This window comes from Bombina bombina, chromosome 1, assembly GCF_027579735.1.
Source record: "Bombina bombina isolate aBomBom1 chromosome 1, aBomBom1.pri, whole genome shotgun sequence".
NCBI classification, from domain to species: domain Eukaryota; kingdom Metazoa; phylum Chordata; class Amphibia; order Anura; family Bombinatoridae; genus Bombina; species Bombina bombina.
Window position 1 is genome coordinate 1,542,997,874 of NC_069499.1, and position 25,703 is coordinate 1,543,023,576.

General features: G+C 44.3%; 1 protein-coding gene across 1 annotated transcript in view; it reads right to left on the bottom strand.

The window, feature by feature from the left end:
• Window positions 1–25,703, bottom strand: part of ACSF2 (acyl-CoA synthetase family member 2) — a 363,626-nt gene that overhangs the window by 207,469 nt on the left and 130,454 nt on the right. The window contains exon 4 of the mRNA XM_053708837.1: window positions 18,887–18,940. Coding sequence (XP_053564812.1) covers window positions 18,887–18,940 — 54 coding nt within the window. The remainder of the gene's footprint in view (window positions 1–18,886; window positions 18,941–25,703) is intronic.

Here is a 25,703-nt window from a genome sequence, read left to right on the forward strand (position 1 = left end):
TCAGCCTAAGCAAAAATGTCAAATTTGTAAAACTTTGGAAAAAGTATGTAAGGAGGACCAGGTAGCTGCCCTACAAATCTGCTCCATAGAGGCCTCATTTTTGAAGGCCCAATAAGAAGCCACAGCTCTAGTTGAATGAACCGTAATCCTCTGAGGAGGCTTATGTCCCGCTGTTTTATATGCTTAGTGGATAATGGTCCTCAACCAAAAAGATAGGAAAGTGGCCGAAGCCCTCTGCGCTTCTCAGAATAGACAACAAACAATGCCGAAGTCTGTCTAAAATCCTTCGTAGCCTGAAGATAGAATTTCAAAGCTCGAACCACATGCACATTATGAAGTAATAGTTCTATCTAAGAAGAAGGATTAGGACACAATGAAGGAACCACAATCTCCTGATTGATGTTGCGATCAGACACCACCTTAGGGAGGAAACCCAACCCAGTGCGAAGGACAGCCTTATCAGCATGAAAAACTAGGTAAGGAAGCTCACATTGCAAGGCCGCCATTTTAGAGACTCTGCGTGCCGAAGCAATAGCCAGTAGAAAAAGAACCTTCCGAATGCATGGGCTCAAACGGAGCCCTCTGTAAAACCTTAAGAACCAAATTTAAACTCCAAGGAGAAGCGGAATGTCTAAACACAGGCCTGATTCTGGTAAGAGCCTGAACAAAAGACTGAATATCAGGAAACTCAGCGAGCCTCTTGTGTAATAACACAGATAACGCTGAAATCTGTCCCCTTAAGGAACTAGCGGCAAGTCCCTTTTCCAAGCCGTCCTGGAGAAAGGAAAGAATCCTGGATGCCTTGACATTATGCCAGGGGAATTTACGTTCTTCACACCAGAATAAGTAGGTCCTTCACACCTTATGATAGATGCGACGGGTGACCGGCTTTCTAGCTTGAATGAGAGTATCAATCACTCTCTCAGAAAAATCTCTCTTGGCTACAACTAAGCGTTCAATCTCCACGCAGTCAGCCTTCAGAGAATCCACATTTTGATGAACAAAGGGACCCTGTTCCCGCAAACCACATCCTTCGAGGCCACGATGGAGCAATTAGAATAGTCAAAGCTTGCTCCTGCTTGATGCGGGCCACTACCCGAGGTAGAAGTGGTAACAGTGGAAAAATGTAAACTAGGTTGAACCCCCAGGGCACTGCTAAGGCATCTCTCAGTTCTGCCTGAGGATCCCTGGAACTCTACCAGTATCTGGGTGTCTGGGCGCCATGAGATCTATCTCCGGCGTCCCCCATCTGTTGCAAATCTCCGCAAACACCTCGGGATGGAGAGACAATTCCCCCGGATGAAACGATTGTCTGCTGACAAAGTCAGCTTCCCAGTTGTCCACACCCGGAATGTGGATCGCTGACAGCGAGCAGCTGCGAGCCTCCGCCCATTCAAGAACCCGAGATACTTCCCTCATGGCTAGGGAGCTTCTCCTTACCCCCTGATGGTTGATGTAAGCCACCGAGGAATGTTGTCTGATTGGAATCTGATAAACTGGGACGAACCCAGAAAAGGCCAAGCCTTCAGAGCGTTGAAGATCGCTCGAAGTTCCAAAATGTTGATTGGGAGAAGAAATTCCTCTCGAGTCCACCGACCCTGTGCCTTCCTGGCACCCCAAACAGCTCCCTATCCTGATAGACTTGCGTCCGTAGTCACAATCTTCCTGGATGGTCTCAAGAAGGATGACCCCTGGGGCAGGCGATCTGGACAGAGCCACCAAGAGAGCGATTTTCTCGACCAGTTGTCCAGAGAAATCTTTTGGGATAGATCCGAGTGATCGCCGTTCCATTGTCTCAGCATGCACAACTGAAGAGGTCTGAGATGGAACCTGGCGAATGGAATGACATCTATGCTGGACATGGCCAATTACCTCCATACACCTGGGCACAGATGGTCTTAAAGAGGTCTGGGAGCCAAGACAATTGAAAGTAATTTTGCAACGTCTCTGGTCTGTAAGGAATATCTTCATGGATATGGAATCTATTATCGTGCCCAGGAATTCCACTCTGGTACTGGGGACCAGAGAACTCTTTCCTAAGTTAATCGTCCATCCATGAGATTGAAGAAGAAGTAGCAGAGCTCTTGAATGGTCTTCTGCCAGCCGGCAGGAAAGAGCCTGGACCAGTATGACTTCCAAGTATGGTGCTACTGCAATACCTCTGGATCTCGCCACCCCGAGCAGAGCCCCTAGAACCTTCGTAAAGACTCTTGGGGCAGTAGCTAGACCAAATGGAAGAGCCACAAACTGGAAGTGCTGGTCCAGAAAAGCAAACCTTAAGAACTTGAAGTGATCCTTGTGTATTGGCACATGAAGGTAAGCATCCATCAAGTCTATCGTAGTCATGAACTGTCCCTCTTGAACTAAGGGCAGAATCAACCTTATCTTCTCCATCTTGAACGATGGCACCGACAGAAACTTGTTTAAGCACTTTAGGTCTAGAATCGGGCTGAACGTACCCTCCTTCTTTGGGACCACAAAAAGGTTTGAGTAGTATCCCAGACTTCTCGAGGTACTGGCACAATCACTCCTAGGGAGGAGAGATCCCTCACGCACCCTAGAAAAGCATCTCATTTTTCTGGTCTTGAAGACAGGTTTGATAAGAGGAATCTGCCCCTGGGTGGATGAGATTTAAAACCTATCCTGTAACACTGAGCAATGACCTCCAGAACCCAAAGGTCTTGCACGTCTCCTAGCCAAGCCTCCACAAAGAGAGATAGTCTGCCCCCAACGCGATCCAGCGACGGATCGGGGGTCGCCCCTTCATGCCGATTTTGTCTTGGCTGGCTTCTTGTTTTGCTTGGATTTATTCCAAGATTGAGATGGTTTCCAAGTTCCCTTGGACTGATCCGGCTTCGCGGAGGGCTGTTGACGTTGGGATTTATCCGAACGAAATGGACAAAAATTAGCACCCTGTCCTTTAGGTTTGTTCTTCTTATCCTGCGGTAAAAAGGCACCCTTGCCCCCAGTGACCGTGGATATGATAGAGTCCAATTCTGGACCGAAAAGAACCTTCCCCTTAAATGGAAGGGACAGCAATCTAGATTTTGAAGTCATGTCAGCAGACCAAGACTTTAGCCACAGAGCCCTACGGGCCAGAACATAAAAGCCTGATGTCTTGGCATTCAATCAAATAATCTGCATGTTTGCATCGCAAATAAACAAATTAGCTACCCTCAAGGCCTTAATTCGTTCCTGGATCTCATCGAGGGGAGTTTCCACCTCGATCATCTCCTATAGTCACACCAATAGGTAGCGGATCCAGCGACCGCAGCAACCGCCGCTGCAGGCTGAAATAAAAAATCCTGTGTGCTGAAACATCTTTCTCAACAGAGTTTCTAGCTTCTAATCCATGGGTTCCTTTAACGATGAACTATCCTCAAGCGGGATAGTGGTGCACTTAGCAAGCATGGAGATAGCTCCATCCACCTTAGGGACAGACCCCACAACTCTAATTGGGAGACCGGAACCGGGAACAATTTCTTAAAGGAAGAAGGGGAAAAAGAGGATCCAAGTCTCTCCCATTCATTCTTAATAATATTTGCCCTCTTAACAGGAACCGGGAAGGTTTGTGGCACCACCCTATCCTCATAAACCTTATCAAGCTTAAGACCCCTGCGGTTCTCGGAAAAGAGAACAGAGAAAGAGGTTTGTCTAAATTTCTTTGTGGCCCGAAGATAGAACTTCAAGGCACAAACCACATACAGAAATACGTTGTAAACGTTCCTTCAACGAAGAAGGATTAGGACATAAGAAAGGAACCACAATCTCTTGATTGATGTTGCGAATTGACATAACCTTAGGAAGAAAACCTAACTTGGTTCGTAGAACAGCCTTATCGGCATGAATAGCCAGATAAGGAGGGACGCATTGCAAGGCAGCAATCACAGATACTTTGTGCGCAGAAGCAATAGCCAAAAGAAAAGGAACCTTCAAAGACAACAATTTAATGTCTGATTCATGCATAGGCTCCAACAGAGCCCGTTGCAAAATTTTAAGAACAAGATTTAAACTCCAAGGAGGAGCCTTAGATCTAAACATAGGCCTAATCCCAGCAGAGCCTGAACAAATGGCTGCACATCTGGAAGCTCAGCGAACCTCTTGTGCAGTAACACAGACAGGGCGGAAAACTGTCCCATCAGGGGACTTGCAGAAAAGCCCTTCTGCAGTTCATCCTGGAGAACAAAATAAGGAGGACCTCCACACCTTATGATAAATGCGACTAGCAACCAGCTTACAAGCTTAAATGAGAGTAAAAATAACTCCGAAAACCCTCTCTTGGCTAGGACTAAGCGCTCAATCTCCACGCAGTCAGCCTCAGAGAATCTAGACATTGATGAACAAAGAGACCTTGGCCAGCAGATCCCTGCAACAAGGCAATTTACACGGAGGAGATGATTACATTTCCACTAGATCTGCAAATCACATCCTTCGCGGCCAAAACGGAGCAATCAGTATCACTGACGCCTGCTTGACTCGAGCCACTACACTAGGAAGTAGTGGCAACGGCCGGAAAAGATAAATTAGATTGAACCTCCAATGCACCGCTAATACATCTGTTAGCTCCGCCTGAGGATTTCTGTACCTCGACCCATATCTGGGTAGCTTGGTATTGAGATGTTATAAGATCGTCCTCTTGCAAATCTCTGCAAACACTCGGGATGGAGAGACCATTCTCCCGGATGGAAGGATTGTCTGCTGAGGAAATCCGCTTCCCAGTTGTCCACACCTGAAATGTGGATCGCTGACAGCGAACAAATGTGCGTCTCCCCCACACCAGAATCCAAGATACTTCCCTCATAACTAGGGAGCTTCTCGTTCCCCCCTGATGGTTGATGTAAGCCACCGAGGATATATTGTCTGATAGGAATCTGATTAACTGGGAAGAACCCGGCAGAGTCCAAGCCTTCAGAGCATTGTATATTGCCTGAAGATCCAAAATGAGATCAGGAGGGAGCTTTACCTCCTGAGACCAGAGGCCCTGTGCCTTCCTGGCACCCCAAACAGCTCCCCATCCTGACTTGCAACTGTAGTCACAGTCACCCAGGATGGTCTTGAGACAGACGCCCCTCAGGACAAGTGCTCCGGACAAAACCACCAAGAGAACGATTCTCCCAATTGGTGGTCCAGAGAAATCTGTTGAGACAGATCCGAATGATCGCCGTTCCCCAAGATCAATATTAGCAGTTGCAACAGACTGAAGTGAAACCTGGCAAAGGAAATTATGTCCAAGATGGACACCATGAGACCAATCACCTCCATACACCGAGCCACAGATGGCATTAAGGAGGGCAAGACATGTTGAAGCTAGCTTGCAACGTCTCTGGTCTGTTAGAAATATTCTCATGTCTATGGAGACTATTATAGTACCCGAGAATTCTACCCTGGTACTTGATACAAGAGAACTCTCTCTAGATTATCTGCCATCCATGGGATCGAAGAACACAGAGGTGATATTACGAATGGTCCACTCTTTGAAAAAATTCTTTAGCTAGACCAAACGGAAGGGCAATAAACTGGAAGTGCTGGTCCAGGAATGCAAACCTTAGGAACTGGAAGTGGTCCTTGAGGATCGGTACGTGGAGGGAGCATCCTTCAGATCTATCGTGGACATGAACTACCCCTCTCAAACGAGGGGAAAAAATGAACCTTATTGTCTCCATCTTAAACGAGGGGACATTTAAAAACCTGCTTAAGCACTTTAGGTCCACAATCGGACGAAGTTCCCTCCTTCTTAGGGACCACAAAAGGTTTGAATAGTATCCCAAACCTCTAACTGCTATAGGCACCGGGACAAGAACTCCTAGAGGACAGATCCCGTACACACCCCAGAAAGGATTCCATCCTTTCTTGTCAGCAAGACAGGAGGAATCTGCCTTTGGGTGGCTGAGACTTAAAACCTATCTTGTAACCCAGAGCTATGACCTCCTGGACCCATAGATCCTGCACGTCCCTGAACCAAGCGACTGAAAAGAGCAACATACTGCCCCCTACACGATCCAGAAGAGGACCGGGGACCGCCCTTTCATGCCGGCGTAGACTCGGCGGGCTTCTTGCTCTGCTCGGATTTATTCCAGGACTGAGGAAAAAAGTCTAGACTTAGAAGTCATATCCGCAGACCATGACTTCAGCCAGAGCCCGACGGGCCTGAACAGAAAAAGCTGAAGCCATAGCATTCAAGAGAATAAACTGCCTGATAGCAGCACAGATAAAAGAATTAACAACCCTCAAGGCTGTAAATCTTTTCTCAGTAACGTCGAGGGGACCCTCCACCCTGATCAAATCCTATAAGGAGTCACACCAGAAGGTAGTTTCTCCAGTAACCGTGGCAACAGCCGCCGCCGGTTGAAACAAATACCCCGTATGCTGAAACATCTTTCTTAACAGAGTTTCCATCTTTTATCCATGGGCTCTTCAAACGAAGAACTACTCTCAAGCGGGATAGTAGTACGTTTAGCAAGGGTGAAGATAACACCATCCCATTTAGGGACGGAATCTCACAACTATATTGAGAGTTCAGGACCAGGGACAATTTGTTAAAGGGAGATGAGGGGGAAAAGGAATCCAATCCTGTCCCATTCATTCTTATTAATGTTTGCCATCTAACAGGAGCAGGGAAGGATAAGGTACCACCCTGTCCTCAAACTCTAACCAATTTAGGAATTAAAGGTTCATCAGGCAATTTGGCCTCTGGAACCTCTGAATTCGCTAAAAACTTCCTTTAGAAGAAAAACCAAATTCCTAAACTTAAGTCTAGTTCCTCCGCAGTTGGAGGTTTAGAGGCAGCAGACTCCGACCCAGAATGTTCAAACTCTGAAGTCTCAGAAAGAACTTCATCCTCGGATAACTCTGTTAAATCCAATAAATTATCTGATGTACTCTGGGAAGGAGTGCAATATATAACCGTTCGCTTGCGCTTAGCAGGGTGAGGTAAAGCATTAAAGGCCGCAGACAACGCCGTCTGAACTGCGCAGTAACGTCTGGTGAAAAAAGGCCCCCTCCAGATGGAGGATCAGCAATGCTACGGGAAAACTGCATGTGTAGAGATATAAGAATGTAGGGTACGCACCTCACTGGACGACAACTCCTCAGAGGTGGACGGCTCCGTGGTATCAAACATGTTTGCTTTTATCACATTATCAAGGCATATGGAACATAATTGAGAGGGCGAAACTAAGGCCTCCTCACCATATAAACAGGAATTACTCATTAGGAATAGAGGGAGTGCCCTCTAAAGTAACAGAATCCTCCATCGCTAGTACAATAACCGGAGAACTAGAGAAATAAAACAGCCATTGGGCACCCTTATACCCCAATGGCTGGGGCACTCACCACCTCCCATTACCCAGACAGTACAGAGATTTATGACTCCTCTCTGATAGACACCCGATCAGGAAAAAGGGAATGAATCACATGGTGCACAATGCAGGACCGTCCCTGCGAAAGCACGCCACGCTTGTAAGCTGTATGGCTCTCAAAGTGAAACCTGTATATTCCATAACAGCCTATGAGTCCATAACATTTTCACATAAAAGCAGCATAAAATCAAATAAACATATAAGATTATTCCCCCCTGTTCAATAATCCCCCTAAGGAGATATTAACCCTTGATTCTATACAGATCAAAGGAGTCACACTGTGACCCTATCTTCTTGCGTTATCATACATGTATAAAATATGAAACAATCTAACCAGAATCTACGCTGTTGAACAGGAACACGGCCCTTTAAGTGTGACAGATAGTAACATCGCTTCTGACATGGACTTGAGTGAAGAAAACAAAATGTATGCTTACCTGATAAATTTATTTCTCTTGTGGTGTATCCAGTCCACGGATCATCCATTACTTGTGGGATATTCTCCTTCCCAACAGGAAGCTGCAAGAGGATCACCCACAGCAGAGCTGTCTATATAGCTCCTCCCCTAACTGCCACCTCCAGTCATTCGACCGAAGACAAGCAAGAGAAAGGAGAAACTATAGGGTGCAGTGGTGACTGTAGTTTAAAAATAAAAAACACCTGCCTTAAAATGACAGGGCGGGCCGTGAACTGGATACACCACAAGAGAAATAAATTTATCAGGTAAGCATAAATTTTGTTTTCTCTTGTAAGGTGTATCCAGTCCACGGATCATCCATTACTTGTGGGATACCAATACCAAAGCTATAGGACACGGATGAAGGGAGGGACAAGGCAGGCGCTTAAACGGAAGGCACCACTGCCTGTAAGACCTTTCTCCCAAAAATAGCCTCTGAAGAAGCAAAAGTATCAAATATGTAGAATTTAGAAAAAGTATGAAGCGAAGACCAAGTCGCCGCCTTACAAATCTGTTCAACAGAAGCCTCATTCTTAAAAGCCCATGTGGAAGCTACCGCTCTAGTGGAATGAGCTGTAATTCTTTCAGGAGGCTGCTGGCCAGCAGTCTCATAAGCTAAGCGGATTATACTTCTTAGCCAAAAAGATAGAGAAGTTGCCGAAGCCTTTTGGCCTCTCCTCTGTCCAGAGTAGACAACAAACAATGCAGATGTTTGACGAAAATCTTTAGTAGCTTGTAAATAAAATTTTAAAGCGCGAACCACGTCAAGATTGTGTAATAGACGTTCCTTCTTTGAAGAAGGTTTAGGACACAGTGACGGAACAACAATCTCCTGATTGATATTTTTATTAGATACCACCTTAGGCAGAAAACCAGGTTTGGTACGTAACACTACCTTATCTGCATGGAAAATGAGATAAGGGGAATCACATTGTAAAGCAGATAACTCTGAAACTCTTCGAGCCGAGGAGATAGCTACTAAAAACAGAACTTTCCAAGATAAGAGCTTAATATCTATGGAATGCAAAGGTTCAAACGGAACCCCTTGAAGAACTTTAAGAACTAAATTTAAACTCCATGGCGGAGCAACAGGTTTAAACACAGGCTTGATTCTAACCAGAGCCTGACAAAACGCCTCAACATCTGGAACCTCAGCCAGACGTTTGTGCAAAAGAATAGACAGAGCAGAAATCTGTCCCTTTAAGGAACTAGCTGACAAACCCTTCTCCATTCCTTCTTGGAGAAAGGATAATATCCTAGGAATCCTGACTTTACTCCATGAGTAACCCTTGGATTCACACCAATGAAGATATTTACACCATATCTTATGATAGATTTTCCTGGTGACAGGCTTTCACGCCTGTATTAAGGTATCAATGACCGACTCGGAGAAACCACGCTTTGATAAAATCAAGCGTTCAATCTCCAAGCAGTCAGACGCAGAGAAATTAGATTTGGATGGTTGAAAGGACCCTGAAGTAGAAGGTCCTGTCTCAGCGGCAGAGTCCATGGTGGAAAGGATGACATGTCCACCAGATCTGCATACCAAGTCCTGCGTGGCCACGCAGGTGCTATCAAAATCACCGAAGCTCTATCCTGTTTGATTTTGACAATCATACGAGGGAGAAGAGGAAACGGTGGAAACACAAAAGCCAGGTTGAAGGACCAAGGCGCTGTTAGAGCATCTATCAGTGCTGCCTTGGGATCCCTGGACCTGGATCCGTAACAAGGAAGTTTGGCGTTCTGACGAGACGCCATGAGATCCAGTTCTGGTTTGCCCCAAAGTTGAATCAACTGTGCAAATACCTCCGGATGGAGCTCCCACACCCCCGGATGAAAAATCTGTCGACTTAGAAAATCTGCCTCCCAGTTCTCTACTCCTGGGATATGGATAGCTGATAGATGGCAAGAGTGAATCTCTGCCCATAGAATTATCTTTGAAACCTCCAACATTGCTAGGGAACTCCTTGTTCCCCCTTGATGGTTGATGTAAGCTACAGTCGTGATGTTGTCCGACTGAAATCTGATGAACCTGACCGCAGCTAGCTGAGGCCAAGCCTGAAGAGCATTGAATATCGCTCTTAGTTCCAGAATGTTTATCGGAAGGAGTGCCTCCTCCTGAGTCCACGATCCCTGAGCCTTCAGGGAGTTCCAGACTGCACCCCAGCCCAGAAGGCTGGCATCTGTTGTTACTATTGTCCAATCTGGCCTGCGGAAGGTCATACAGGGAGTGCAGAATTATTAGGCAAGTTGTATTTTTGAGGATAAATTTTATTATTGAACAACAACCATGTTCTCAATGAACCCAAAAAACTCATTAATATCAAAGCTGAATATTTTTGGAAGTAGTTTTTAGTTTGTTTTTAGTTTTAGCTATTTTAGGGGGATATCTGTGTGTGCAGGTGACTATTACTGTGCATAATTATTAGGCAACTTAACAAAAAACAAATATATACCCATTTCAATTATTTATTTTTACCAGTGAAACCAATATAACATCTCAACATTCACAAATATACATTTCTGACATTCAAAAACAAAACAAAAACAAATCAGTGACCAATATAGCCACCTTTCTTTGCAAGGACACTCAAAAGCCTGCCATCCATGGATTCTGTCAGTGTTTTGATCTGTTCACCATCAACATTGCGTGCAGCAGCAACCACAGCCTCCCAGACACTGTTCAGAGAGGTGTACTGTTTTCCCTCCTTGTAAATCTCACATTTGATGATGGACCACAGGTTCTCAATGGGGTTCAGATCAGGTGAACAAGGAGGCCATGTCATTAGATTTTCTTCTTTTATACCCTTTCTTGCCAGCCACGCTGTGGAGTACTTGGACGCGTGTGATGGAGCATTGTCCTGCATGAAAATCATGTTTTTCTTGAAGGATGCAGACTTCTTCCTGTACCACTGCTTGAAGAAGGTGTCTTCCAGAAACTGGCAGTAGGACTGGGAGTTGAGCTTGACTCCATCCTCAACCCGAAAAGGCCCCACAAGCTCATCTTTGATGATACCAGCCCAAACCAGTACTCCACCTCCACCTTGCTGGCGTCTGAGTCGGACTGGAGTTCTCTGCCCTTTACCAATCCAGCCACGGGCCCATCCATCTGGCCCATCAAGACTCACTCTCATTTCATCAGTCCATAAAACCTTAGAAAAATCAGTCTTGAGATATTTCTTGGCCCAGTCTTGACGTTTCAGCTTGTGTGTCTTGTTCAGTGGTGGTCGTCTTTCAGCCTTTCTTACCTTGGCCATGTCTCTGAGTATTGCACACCTTGTGCTTTTGGGCACTCCAGTGATGTTGCAGCTCTGAAATATGGCCAAACTGGTGGCAAGTGGCATCTTGGCAGCTGCACGCTTGACTTTTCTCAGTTCATGGGCAGTTATTTTGCGCCTTGGTTTTTCCACACGCTTCTTGCGACCCTGTTGACTATTTTGAATGAAACGCTTGATTGTTCGATGATCACGCTTCAGAAGCTTTGCAATTTTAAGAGTGCTGCATCCCTCTGCAAGATATCTCACTATTTTTGACTTTTCTGAGCCTGTCAAGTCCTTCTTTTGACCCATTTTGCCAAAGGAAAGGAAGTTGCCTAATAATTATGCACACCTGATATAGGGTGTTGATGTCATTAGACCACACCCCTTCTCATTACAGAGATGCACATCACCTAATATGCTTAATTGGTAGTAGGCTTTCGAGCCTATACAGCTTGGAGTAAGACAACATGCATAAAGAGGATGATGTGGTCAAAATACTCATTTGCCTAATAATTCTGCACTCCCTGTACCTTTGGACAGATGGACCCGAGATAGCCACCAGAGAAGAGAATCCCTGGTCTCTTGATCCAGATTTAGTAGAGGGGACAAATCTGTGTAATCCCCATTCCACTGACTGAGCATGCAGAGTTGCAGCGGTCTGAGATGTAGGCGGGCAAACGGCACTATGTCCATTGCCGCTACCATTAAGCCGATTACTTCCATACACTGAGCCACTGAAGGGCGAGAAGTAGAATAAAGAACACGGCAGGAATTTAGAAGTTTTGACAACCTGGCCTCTGTCAGGTAAATCTTCATTTCTACAGAATCTATTAGAGTTCCCAGGAAGGAAACTCTTGTGAGAGGGTATAGAGAACTCTTTTCTTCGTTCACTTTCCACCCATGAGACCTCAGGAATGCTAGAACAATGTCCGTATGGGACTTGGCAATTTGAAAATTCGACGCCTGTATCAGAATGTCGTCTAGGTAAAGGGCTACTGCTATACCCTGCGGCCTTAGGACCGCCAGAAGTGACCCCAGAACCTTCGTAAAGATTCTTGGTGCCGTAGCTAACCCAAAGGGAAGAGCCACAAACTGGTAATGCCTGTCTAGGAAGGCGAACCTGGGAAACCGATGATGATCTCTGTGTATCGGAATGTGAAGATAAGCATCCTTTAGGTCCACAGTAGTCATATATTGACCCTCCTGGATCATAGGTAGGATGGTTCGAATAGTCTCCAACTTGAAGGATGGGACCCTGAGAAATTTGTTTAGGATCTTGAGATCTAAGATTGGTCTGAAGGTTCCCTCTTTCTTGGGAACCACAAATAGATTTGAATAGAAGCCTTGCCCCTGTTCCTCCTTTGGAACTGGGTGGATCACTCCCATAACTAGGAGATCTTGAACACAATGTAAGAATGCCTCTCTCTTTATCTGGTTTGCAGATAATTGTGAGAGGTGAAATCTTCCTTTTGGGGAAGAAGCTTTGAAGTCCAGAAGATATCCTTGGGACACAATTTCCAACGCCCAGGGATCCTGGACATCTCTTGCCCAAGCCTGGGCGAAGAGAGAAAGTCTGCCCCCTACTAGATCCATTACCAGATCGGGGGCTGATCTTTCATGCTGTCTTAGAGGCAGCAGCAGGCTTCTTGGCCTGCTTTCCTTTGTTCCAAGCCTGGTTAGGTCTCCAGACCGGCTTGGACTGGGCAAAATTTCCCTCTTGTTTTGTATTAGAGGAAGTTGATGCCGCGCCAGTCTTGAAGTTTCGAAAGGCACGAAAATTAGTTTGTTTGGTCCTTAATTTGTTGGACCTATCCTGAGGAAGGGCATGACCTTTTCCACCAGTAATATCAGAAATGATCTCCTTCAGTCCAGGCCCGAATAGGGTCTGCCCCTTGAAGGGAATGTTGAGAAGCTTAGACTTTGAAGTAACGTCAGCTGACCAGGATTTAAGCCATAGCGCCCTACGTGCCTGTATAGCAAAACCTGAGTTCTTAGCCGTTAGTTTGGTTAAATGAACAACGGCGTCAGAAACAAATGAATTGGCTAGCTTAAGAGCTTTAAGCTTGTCAAGTATATCATCCAATGGGGTTTCTACCTGTAGAGCCTCTTCCAGAGACTCGAACCAGAAGGCCGCAGCAGCAGTGACAGGGGCAATGCATGCAAGAGACTGGAGAATAAAACCCTGTTGAATAAACATTTTCTTAAGGTAACCCTCTAACTTTTTATCCATTGGATCTAGGAAAGCACAACTGTCCTCGACGGGGATAGTTGTACGCTTAGCTAGGGTAGAGACTGCACCCTCCACCTTAGGGACCGTTTGCCATAAGTCCCATGTAGCGGCATCTATGGGAAACATCTTCTTAAAAACAGGAGGGGGAGAAAACGGTACACCTGGTCTATCCCATTCCTTAGTAATAATTTCTAAAAACCTCTTAGGTATTGGAAAAACATCAGTGTAAACAGGCACTGCATAGTATTTATCCAATCTACACAATTTCTCTGGGACCATTATGGTGTCACAGTCATTCAGAGTAGCTAAAACCTCCCTGAGCAACACGCAGAGGTGTTCAAGCTTAAATTTAAATGTAGACATATCAGAATCAGGTTGAATTATCTTCCCTGAGTCAGAAAAATCACCCACAGATAGAAGCTCTCCTTCCTCAGCTTCTGCATATTGTGAGGGGATATCAGACATAGCTACTAAAGCATCAGTGCTCTGTATTTTTCCTAGCCCCAGAGCTGTCTCGCTTTCCTTGTAACCCTGGTAGTTTGGACAATACCGCTGTAAGGGTATGATCCATAACTGCCGCCATGTCTTGTAAGGTAAACGCTATGGGCGCACTAGATGTACTTGGCGCCTCTTGAGCGGGCGTCCCTTGAGCGGGAGTCATGGGTTCTGACACGTGGGGAGAGTTAGTCGGCATAACTTCCCCCTTGTCAGTTTCCTCTGGTGATAAATCTTTTAAAGCCAGAATATGATCTTTATAACTTATAGTAAGATCAGTGCATTTGGTACACATTCTAAGAGGGGGTTCCACAATGGCTTCAACACATAATGAACAAGGAGTTTCCTCTATGTCAGACATGTTTAACAGACTAGTAATGAGACCAGCAAGCTTTGAAAACACTTTAATTAATGTAAAAAAGCAGAATATAAAAAACGGTACTGTGCCTTTAAGAGAAAAAAACAAACACAAAAACTGCAAAACAGTGAAAAAAGCAGTTAACTCTATGAAATTTTAACAGTGTATGTACTTGGGTAAAATTGCATTGCACCCACTTGCAAATGGATGATTAACCCCTCAGGCTCAAAAACGAAGCCAAAAAACGGTAAAACCGTTATAACAGTCACAGGCAAACTGCCACAGCTCTACTGTGGCTCCTACCTTCCCATAAAACGACTTTTGTAGGCACAAAACCCCTTTACAGAGGTCCAATATGTCAGGGGACTCCTTCAGGGAAGCTGGATGTCTCAGAGTTGAAAAGTTACTGCGCAATTAGAGCGCGAAAATAGGCCCCTCCCACCATGCACTGAAAGTCAGAGGGCCTAAAAAACTACTCCTAGGAGTCAAATAACAGCCATGTGGAAAAACTAGGCCCCAAAGAAAGATTTATCACCCTTAGTAAAAAAAGTTCCTTATAACACATGTAAGCGTTTCACATACTAAGCTATTAGAGCAATTAACATGAAAATTACCCTTTACTGCAAGCATGATGCCAGTCGTTATTAAATCACTGCAATCAGGCTTAACTTAAATATATCAGGCACTGTCAGCATTTTCTAGACTTCTTATTATCTCTCTAGAAAAAAATATACTGAACATACCTCAAGGCAGTTGATTCTGCAGGCCGTTCTCCCAGTTGAAGTTTTTCCCATACTCTTCAGTTATGTGTGAGAAGAGCAGTGGATCTTAGTTACAACCTGCTAAGATCATCAAAAACCTCAGGCAAAACACTTCTTCTAATTTCTGCCTGAGGTAAAAAACAGTACAACTCCGGTACCATTTAAAAATAACAAACTTTTGATTGAAGATAAACTACACTAAGTCACCACATCTCTCTAGCTACTTCCCTTGTCGAGAGCTGCAAGAGAATGACTGAAGGTGGCAGTTAGGGGAGGAGCTATATAGACAGCTCTGCTGTGTGTGATCCTCTTGCAGCTTCCTGTTGGGAAGGAGAATATCCCACAAGTAATGGATGATCCGTGGATTGGATACACCTTACAAGAGAATCAGGCAGCGAAACTCGTCAACGCTGATTGCCTATGGAGCTGTTAATATGAGTCAGGATGGTTTCGCAGAAAGACTCTCCCTGCATCTCTGGACTCTAACTTTCATCCATGCTCTCACTGAGAGGCTTACAGGACTACTTAAAACTCCAGTCTCATCTCAAAGAGTACTACCCTCCATAAGAGACTACTCCGAAATCTTCTGACACTTCTCTGCCAACCTCCTGTGACGAAAGGCAAAGAATGACTGGGGTTATGAGGAAGTGGGAGAGGTATTTAAGCCTTTGGCTGGGGTGTCTTTGCCTCCTCCTGGTGGCCAGGTTCAGTATTTCCCACAAGTAAGAAATGCAGCTGTAAACTCTTCCCATATTAAGATGGAAATGTGCTTGCTGGGATAGGAGCTTAATGGGATATCCACTTACCATAAGCCTGGGTCCTTACCTATAACAACTGACCTGACATAAGGCTGTAAAGGTGGCAGTATCCTAATAGAGACCTCACTGGATAGTCCAGGAAGCTGCTCAGCCGCGAGGTATCCAAACTAGAGGATACACAGAATAAATACAAATTAAATACAAACCCTTTCTGAGGGTAGCAGGTCCCACTAAGTCCCTGATATCCAAGTCCTTCCACTGATACCTCTTGCCCCAAGAAATAATTATAAAAGTTCACAGCAGCTTCAGGTGTGAAAGCCTCAACGGACCGCTGACAGGGACCTAAAGACACAAGAAAAAACAGAGTAACCAACCCTGGTTTTCTATAAGAGGGGTGGCATTAATGTTGGAAGGAAAGCAAGGACTACCTCACCGTCTTCCAACTGCTAAAAGCCACCATTACTCTTACTAAAGAGATTGACATGGACAAAGCATAGCCCCAATCCTTGCTTGCAGGGAAAAGTACCCATAAAAGGATTAAATATCATCAGACACCAACTTTGCAGATCCTCCACTGACAGAGGCAAAGAGAATAACTGGGGATTATGGGTAAGGAAAGTTACGCTTTCCTGGGGTGCTCTTCGCCTCCTCCTGCTGGCCAGGAGTTGAATATCCCACTAGTAATTGGAATGACGTTGTGGACTCTCCATGCCATAGGAAAGAAATATAAGAGTATAACCATAAACCGTAACCCAGTAATCTGGGGGTGTGGGAGAAACGCGCAGCAGCCCCAGTCACACGGTGCACTACATGGAAGAAACTTCCAAGGCCTAGATACTGACAAGTGCGTGTGGCTTTCCTGAAGAACATAGGTCCGGCTTGCAGTCCATATATCCGCTCTTGTGTGCTATGGATGGTATTAGGATATTTCTGCTTCCAGCTATGTAAATTTCACTATGTTTACATTACATAATTATATGGAATATTCTAAAAAGCTAAACTAATTCTAGGAGCTTTACAGAGACGCATCCAGCAGCTTCAGAAGTTGGCTCCGTCCCCTCGTATTGTTATATTTTTGTTGTTTAAAGGGGACATGAAACCCAGAGTGAGCACTGCACTGCAAGGCCTTTATACAAAATGCTGCTTGCAGACACATGTACACATTAAAAGTATGTGGGCTAGATTACAAGTGGAGCGCTATTTTAATATGTGTCCTCTAAAAGGGGCAAATTTGCCCCTTTACAGGTGCACGTTAAATAACCAGCCATAATAAGTGGCTGGTTAATGCTCCAGCGAGCTCGCAGTTTCACTTTGCTCTAAGCACAATTAACCAGACGTCAGACCTCTGGTTAATGATAAAAGGTTGCCCACATTGCCCCTCAAATAAAGTAGACAGTTGTTTACAATAAATAAAAAATATGAGCATTTTTATTTTTTTATTAAAAAAACTTGCACAAAGTGGTTATATAGGTTATGTGGGGTGTTTGGGGGGAAAAATGGCACTGAAAGTGCCTTTACATAGAGGTGAATGGGTACTGTGTTTTTACTCTAAGTATATATGTATATGCTTTTATACATATATATTATGTGTAAATATGTATATATACACATATAAACACATTAATAAATATTCACATATTGATATACGTATATATTTTTATTCAGCTGCCCAACGCTGCGTGAATTGCCCCTGCGCTGTGCTAGGTGGTTTGCCGTGTCTCACGCATGAACATGAGGCTCCCATTGGATCATAGGGAAGCACGCTCTCGTGCAAATATTGCGCTTGTGAAAGCATAATATTTTGCTCCACTCGTAATCTAGGCCTGTGTAAAAAAGGCTAAAAATGTTCGATTGAAGCTTTACCGTACCTTTACCACATAGGAGACTCATCTTCAGTGGAAAAAAATGTATCTTAAGTCATCTTAAAAAGGTGGATAATTCTTAAAGTCCATTTGCATCACAGAGTGGGTTCTATTGGCCAAACAACTATGGAAGTTCTCTGTCTGATTCTGTAACCAGATTCTAAAGGTTTTGATTAAAATTTCCCCATCAACTATGTTAACAAAATTGAAGTATATGAATAAGAACACTACAATCCTATTTTTTACTTTATAGGTAACCAGAATTTATTAAAATCCCAAAAATAATATATCTTAGCCCATTTCAAACAGCTAATGAAATACAGGTAGCCCTCAGTTTACGCCGGGGTTAGGTTCCAGAAGGAATGGTTGTAAATCGAAACCGTTGTAAATTGAAACCCATTTTATAATGTAAGTCAATGGGAAGTGAGGGAGATAGGTTCCAGGCCCCTCTCAAAATTGTCATAAGTAACACCTAATAAATTATTTTTAAAGCTTTGAAATGAAGACTTTAAATGCTAAACAGCATTATAAACCTAATAAAATAATCACACAACACAGACTTCACTTGCATTTTTCTGCAAACAGTTCTTTCTATGCATTCCAATCTGGATTGATTTATGGACAGGAAGATCTTGTTCCTTTGAAATCTGCTCGATAGCTCAGGTCTGGTTAATTTGATTAATTTCAGCTTGCTTGGCTTTGTTGCAACACAAGCGGACAGCTCCACCTACTGGCTATTTTAATAAATACACTGCTTCTCAATGCTTTTCAATAGCAGTCACATGACTGGAAAAAAAGTTTGTTATTCTGAAACGGTGTAAATTGAACCGCTGTAAAACGAGGGCCACCTGTATATAATATTATTCAGAACCGAACATTAGTGAAGAAATTCGTCAGCGAGCCTCTTTGGTGTGTTTGCATGTGAGCTTCTCATGAAACGTGCATGCTCCTAAGCCAACTACATTATCCGCTCATGGAAAGGAAGAAAGTTTTAAAAGATCCCAAGAGAAAAACATACATTTGATAATAAAGTAAATTAAAACTTGTTGATTTTAAGTATATGCTCTATCTGAATCATGGAAGTTTATTTTTTACTTCTATGTACCTTTGACTGCTCCTACAGTGAGACAAGAAAAAAAAAGAACAAATAGAAATGGAGAAAAGAGTGAAAATGAACAAAAATACGAAGAGAGGAAAGAAAGTGAAATAAGAAAAAATTACAAGGATAATTGAAACTATTGGAATGAGGGAGATTAGACAAATAAACAGGGAGATGATTTTAAGAGAGAGGGATATAAAGTTAGAGTGAGTGAAAACTGAGAAAGCCCAGTCTTCTTCCTTCCATACCTTTTTAAGCACATACTCCAACTCCTTGGGCTGATACGCTGGATTTATAGAAACCTGTGAACAGTACAGTATTGTATTAAAATTAGTAGGAGCCAAAGCATTGTGCTATAAAAAAATCCAATTCACAAATTCCCCACTACTATATTAAAGGGACACTGAACCCAAAAATGTTCTTTCGTGATTCAGATAGAGCATGCAATTTTAAGCAACTTTCTAATTTACTCCTATTAGCAATTTTTCTTCGTTCTCTTGCTATCTTTATTTGAAAAAGAAGGCATCTAAGCTTTTTTATTAGTTCAGCACTCTGGACAGCACTTTTTTATTGGTGGATGAATTTATCCACCAATCAGCAAGGACAACCCAGGTTGTTCACCAAAAATGGGCCGGCATCTAAACTTACATTCTTGCATTTCAAATAAAGATACCAAGAGAATGAAGAAAATTTGTTAATAGGAGTAAATTCGAAATTTGCTTAAAATTTCATGCTCAATCTGAATCACGAAATTAAATTTTTGGGTACAGTGTCCCTTTAAAGGGACACTGAACCCAATTTTTTTCTTTCATGATTCAGATAGAGCATGACATTTTAAGCAACTTTCTAATTTACTCCTATTATCAATTTTTCTTCATTTTCTTGTTATCTTTATTTTAAAAGCAGGAATGTAAATCTTAGCAGCCAGCCCATTTTAGGTTCAGCACCATGGATAGCGCTTGCTTATTTGAAGCTTACATTTACACACCAATAAGCAAGCATAACCCAGGTTCTCAACCAAAAATAGGCCGGCTTTTTAAATAAAGATAGCAAGAGAACGAAGAAAAATAGGAGTAAATTAGAAATTTGCTTAAAATTGCCTGCTCTATCTGAATCATGAAAGAAAAAAAAAACAGAATTTATGCTTACCTGATAAATTACTTTCTCTTACTGTGTATCCAGTCCACGGATTCATCCTTACTTGTGGGATATTCTCAATCCCTACAGGAAGTGGCAAAGAGAGCACACAGCAGAGCCGTCCATATAGCTCCCCTCAGGCTCCGCCCCCCCAGTCATTTGACCGACGGTTAGGAGAAAAAGGAGAAACCATAGGGTGCAGTGGTGACTGTAGTTTAACAAAAATAAATTTGAACCTGACTTAATTGCCAGGGCGGGCCGTGGACTGGATACACCGTAAGAGAAAGTAATTTATCAGGTAAGCATAAATTCTGTTTTCTCTTACATGGTGTATCCAGTCCACGGATTCATCCTTACTTGTGGGATACCAATACCAAAGCTTTAGGACACGGATGAAGGGAGGGAACAAGTCAGGTAACCTAAACGGAAGGCACCACTGCTTGCAAAACCTTTCTCCCAAAAATAGCCTCAGAAGAAGCAAAAGTATCGAATTTGTAAAATTTGGCAAATGTATGCAGTGAAGACCAAGTCGCTGCCTTACAAATCTGTTCAACAGAAGCCTCATTCTTGAAAGCCCATGTGGAAGCCACAGCTCTGGTGGAATGAGCTGTAATTCGTTCAGGAGGCTGCTGTCCAGCAGTCTCATAAGCCAATTGGATGATGCTTTTCAGCCAGAAGGAAAGAGAGGTAGCAGTCACTTTCTGACCTCTCCTCTTACCAGAATAGACAACAAACAAGGATGATGTTTCTCTGAAATCTTCAGAAGCTTTTAAATAGAATTTTAAAGCACGAACCACATCAAGATTGTGTAATAGTCGTTCCTTCCTAGACACTGGATTAGGGCACAGAGAAGGAACAATGATTTCCTGGTTAATATTCTTATTAGAAACCACTTTTGGAAGGAAACCAGGTTTGGTACGTAAAACAACCTTATCTGCATGGAACACCAGATAGGGTGAATTACACTGCAAAGCAGAGAATTCAGAAACTCTTCGAGCAGAAGAAATAGCTACCAAAAACAAAACTTTCCATGATAATAACTTAATATCTATGGAATGTAAAGGTTCAAACAGAACCCCTTGAAGAACTGAAAGAACTAAATTTAGACTCCATGGAGGAGCCACAGGTTTGTAGACAGGCTTGATTCTAACTAGAGCCTGTGCAAACGCCTGAACGTCTGGCACAGCTGCCAGACGCTTGTGTAACAGGATAGACAGAGCAGATATCTGTCCCTTTAAGGAACTAGCTGACAAACCTTTCTCCAATCCTTCTTGGAGAAAAGACAATATCCTTGGAATCCTAATCTTACTCCATGAGTAACCCTTGGATTCACACTAACAAAGATATTTCCACCATATCTTATGGTAAATTTTCCTGGTGACAGACTTTCTGGCCTGGATCAGAGTATCTATAACTGATTCAGAGAACCCGCGCTTAGCTAGAATTAAGCGTTCAATCTCCAAGCAGTCAGTTGCAGAGAAACTAGATTTGGATGCTTGAAAGGACCTTGTATTAGAAGATCCTGCCTCGATGGCAGTTTCCATGGTGGAACCGATGACATGTCCACTAGGTCTGCATACCAAGTCCTGCGTGGCCACGCAGGCGCTATCAGAATTACCGAAGCCTTCTCCTGGATCCGTAAAGGGGAAGTCTGGTGTTCTGACGGGACGCCATCAGATCCAACTCTGGAATGCCCCATAGCTGGGTCAGCTGAGCAAAAACCTCCGGGTGGAGTTCCCACTCCCCCGGGTGAAAAGTCTGACGACTCAGAAAATCCGCCTCCCAGTTGTCTACTCCTGGGATGTGAATTGCAGATAGGTGGCAGGAGTGATCCTCCGCCCATTTGATGATCTTGGTTACTTCCTTCATCGCTAGGGTACTCTTTGTTCCTCCCTGGTGATTGATGTACGCTACAGTCGTGATGTTGTCCGACTGAAATCTGATGAATTTGGCCTCCGCTAGTTGAGGCCATGCCTGGAGCGTATTGAATATCGCTCTCAGTTCCAAAATGTTTATCGGGAGAAGAGATTCTTCCCGAGACCATAGACCCTGAGCTTTCAGAGAGTCCCAGACTGCACCCCAGCCTAACAGGCTGGCATGGGTCGAGACAATGATCCACTCCGGTCTGCGGAAGCTCATTCCCTGAGACAGGTGATCCTGAGACAACCACCAGAGAAGAGAGTCTCTGGTTTTCTGGTCCATTTGTATTTGAGGAGACAAATCTGCATAATCCCCATTCCACTGTTTGAGCATGCACAGTTGCAGTGGTCTTAGATGAATTCGGGCAAAAGGGACTACGTCCATTGCCGCAACCATTAATCCGATTATCTCCATGCACTGAGCCACAGAAGGCAGAGGAATGGAATGAAGAACTCGGCAAGTAGTTAAAAGCTTTGACTTCCTGTCCTCTGTCAGAAATATTTTCATTTCTACCGAGTCTATTAGTGTTCCCAGGAAGGGAACCCTTGTGAGCGGGGACAGAGAACTCTTTTCTACGTTTACCTTCCACCCGTGAGACCTTAGAAAGGCCAGAACAATGTCCGTATGAGCCTTGGCTCTGTGAAAAGACGACGCCTGTATTAAGATGTCGTCTAGGTAAGGTGCTACTGCAATGCCCCGCGGTCTTAGGGGGGTAGTTATCAAGCCGTCAACCTCAAATACGCTGGAATTCCGTAGCGTAATTGTGGCGAGGCTGATTCGCCTTAGTTATCAAAGGCTAGAGAACGGCAAAAGTAGAATTTTGTGACGTAAACTTCGATCCGCCGGACTCAGTCCGACACAGATCGATTCTTACGTCACTCCAGATGTTCCGCACACAAGTACGGCACAATCTGACTACTTCTGCTAGTTATCAAAAAACTAGCAGGTACACTCGGCACTTTTACGGCCCAGCGTACCTGGTTTTCAAACCGCCACCCTGGAGGCGGCGGATCCCATAGGAATCAATGGGAGTCTGACCATAGCGAAAGTACAAGTTCGCTGCTGCCAGACATCCCATTCATTCCTATGGGAGCTGTCTACACCTAACACCCTAACATGTACCCCGAGTCTAAACACCTCTAATCTGCCCCCCCGCAACTAAATAAAGTTATTACCCCCTAAACCGCCGCTCCCGGAGCCCACCGCAAGCTACTCCCGGAGCCCACCGCAAGGGCGACTGTATAGGGGGGGCAGGATAGGGGTTACTAGGTATAATGTAGGTGGCAGCGGTGTCCGGGAGCGGCGGTTTAGGGGTTAATACATTTATAAGACTTGCGGCGGGGTCTAGGAGCGGCGGTTTAGGGGTTAGTAACTTTATTTAGTTGCGGGGGGCTCCGGGGGCGCCGGTATAGGGGGTAGAACAGTGTAGTTTAGTGTGGGTGCTTAGTGACAGGCTAGCAAGAAAGCTGTCAAACAGCCGAAGAGCAGCGAGATCGGATGAGTGATAACTCTCACAGTCCGCTGCTCATCGCCCCATACTTGGTGCGCGGCTTTTTGACAGCTTTACTTGATAACTTAGGAGAATTTTTTCAGGTCCGCGGCGGCGATGTGAGGCGAGCTTAGGCGGGAGTATTGGGCCGGCGAAGGCAGGAAAGTTGACACGTTGATAACTACCCCCCTTCGTACCGCTAGAAGGGACCCTAGCACCTTTGTGAAAATTTTGGGAGCGGTGGCCAACCCGAAAGGAAGGGCCACAAACTGGTAATGCATGTCCAGAAAGGCGAACCTTAGGAACTGATGATGATCTTTGTGGATAGGAATATGTAGGTAGATCCACGGTAGTCATATATTGACCTTCCTGGATCATCGGTAAGATAGTCCGAATGGTTTCCATTTTGAAAGATGGAACTCTGAGGAATTTGTTTAGAATCTTTAGATCCAGGATTGGCCTGAAAGTTCCTTCCTTTTTGGGAACTACAAACAGGTTTGAGTAAAATCCCAGTCCTTGTTCTGCAGTTGGAACTGGGTGTATCACTCCCATCTTTAGAAGATCTTCTACACAGTGTAAGAACGCCTGTTTCTTTGTCTGGTCTGAAGACAAACGAGAAATGTGGAACCTTCCCCTTGGGGGAGAGTCCTTGAATTCTAGAAGATACCCCTGAGCAACAATTTCTAACGCCCAGGGATCTGGAACATCTCTTGCCCAAGCCTGAGCAAAGAGAGAAAGTCTGCCCCCTACTAGATCCGGTCCCGGATTGGGGGCTACCCCTTCATGCTGTCTTGGTAGCAGGCGCAGGCTTCTTGGCCTGTTTACCCTTGTTCCAGCCCTGCAAGGGTTTCCAGGTTGCTTTGGGCTGTGAAGCGTTACCCTCCTGCTTTGCGGCAGCAGAGGTTGAAGCAGGTACGCTCCTGAAGTTGCGAAAGGAGCGAAAATTAGCCTTGTTTTTGGCCTTAAACGGTCTATCCTGCGGGAGGGCATGGCCCTTTCCCCCAGTGATATCCGCGATAATTTCTTTCAACTCGGGACCAAAAAGGGTCTTCCCCTTGAAAGGAATGTTTAGTAACTTTGTCTAGGACGACACGTCAGCCGACCAAGATTTGAGCCAAAGCGCTCTTCGCGCCATAATGGCAAAACCTGAATTTTTCGCCCTAACTTAGCTAATTGGAAAGCGGCATCAGTGATAAAAGAATTAGCCAGCTTTAGAGCATGAATTCTATCCATGACTTCGTCATATGAAGTCTCCCTCTGGAGAGACTCCTCCAGCGCCTCAAACCAAAAAGCCGCTGCATTAGTTACAGGAATAATGCAGGCAATTGGCTGAAGAAGGAAACCTTGCTGAACAAACATTTGTTTCAGTAAACCTTCCAATTTTTTATCCATAGGATCTTTGAAAGCACAACTGTCTTCTATTGGGATAGTTGTACGCTTAGCAAGTGTTGAAACTGCTCCCTCTACCTTAGGGACCGTCTGCCACGCGTCCCGCCTGGGGTCATTTATGGGGAACATTTTCTTAAAGATAGGGGGGGAACAAAAGGTACACCTGGTCTCTCCCACTCCCTAGTCACAATATCCGCCACCCTCTTCGGGATCGGAAACGCATCAGTGTATACAGGGACCTCTAAAAACCTGTCCATTTTACACAATTTTTCTGGGACCACCATGGGGTCACAAACATCCAGCGTAGCTAAAACCTCCTTAAGCAGGACGCGGAGGTGTTCCAGCTTAAATTTAAACGCTAAGGAATCTGACTCTGCCCGCTGAGAAACTTTTCCTGTGTCAGAAATTTCTCCCTCGGACAGACCGTCCCTCACTGCTACTTCAGAGTGTTGTGAGGGTACTACAGATAAATCATCCAAAGCTTCTGATTGCTCATCCTCTGTTCTTAAAACTGAGCTATCACGCTTCTTTGGAAAAACTGGCAGTTTGGATAAAAATGCTGCAAGGGAATTATCCATGACTGCTGCTAATTGTTGTAAGGTAATAGGGGCCAATGCGCTAGAGGTACTAGGCATCGCTTGCGCGGGCGTAACTGGTGTCGACACATGGGGAGAGGAAGGAGGACTGTCCTCGTTACCTTCCGTTAAAGAATCATCTTGGGCTACATTTTTAAGTGTCACTGCATGGTCTTTAAAATGTTTAGATACCTTAGCGCACTTTAAACACAAATGCAATGGGGGTACCGCCATGGCTTTTAAACACATAGAACAGGGTCTATCTGAAGGCTCAGACATGTTTGACAGCACTCAAATACAGTAAAAAACAGTAAAAGACACTTTTTGAAAAAACTTTACTGTGCCTTTAAATAATAAAAAGCGCACACTTTTTTACCAAATCTCAAAAAAACATCCAATCTTTATGAAATTTTCACCACCTGATCCTAATGCTTTGAAATGATTGCACACAAAGTTTCAGGACAATTAACCCCTTATTGCCCAAACCGGAGCAAATTGAAGCTGGCTACCGGTTTAACACACTACAGCATGATGCCACAGTCTCTGCTGTGGCCC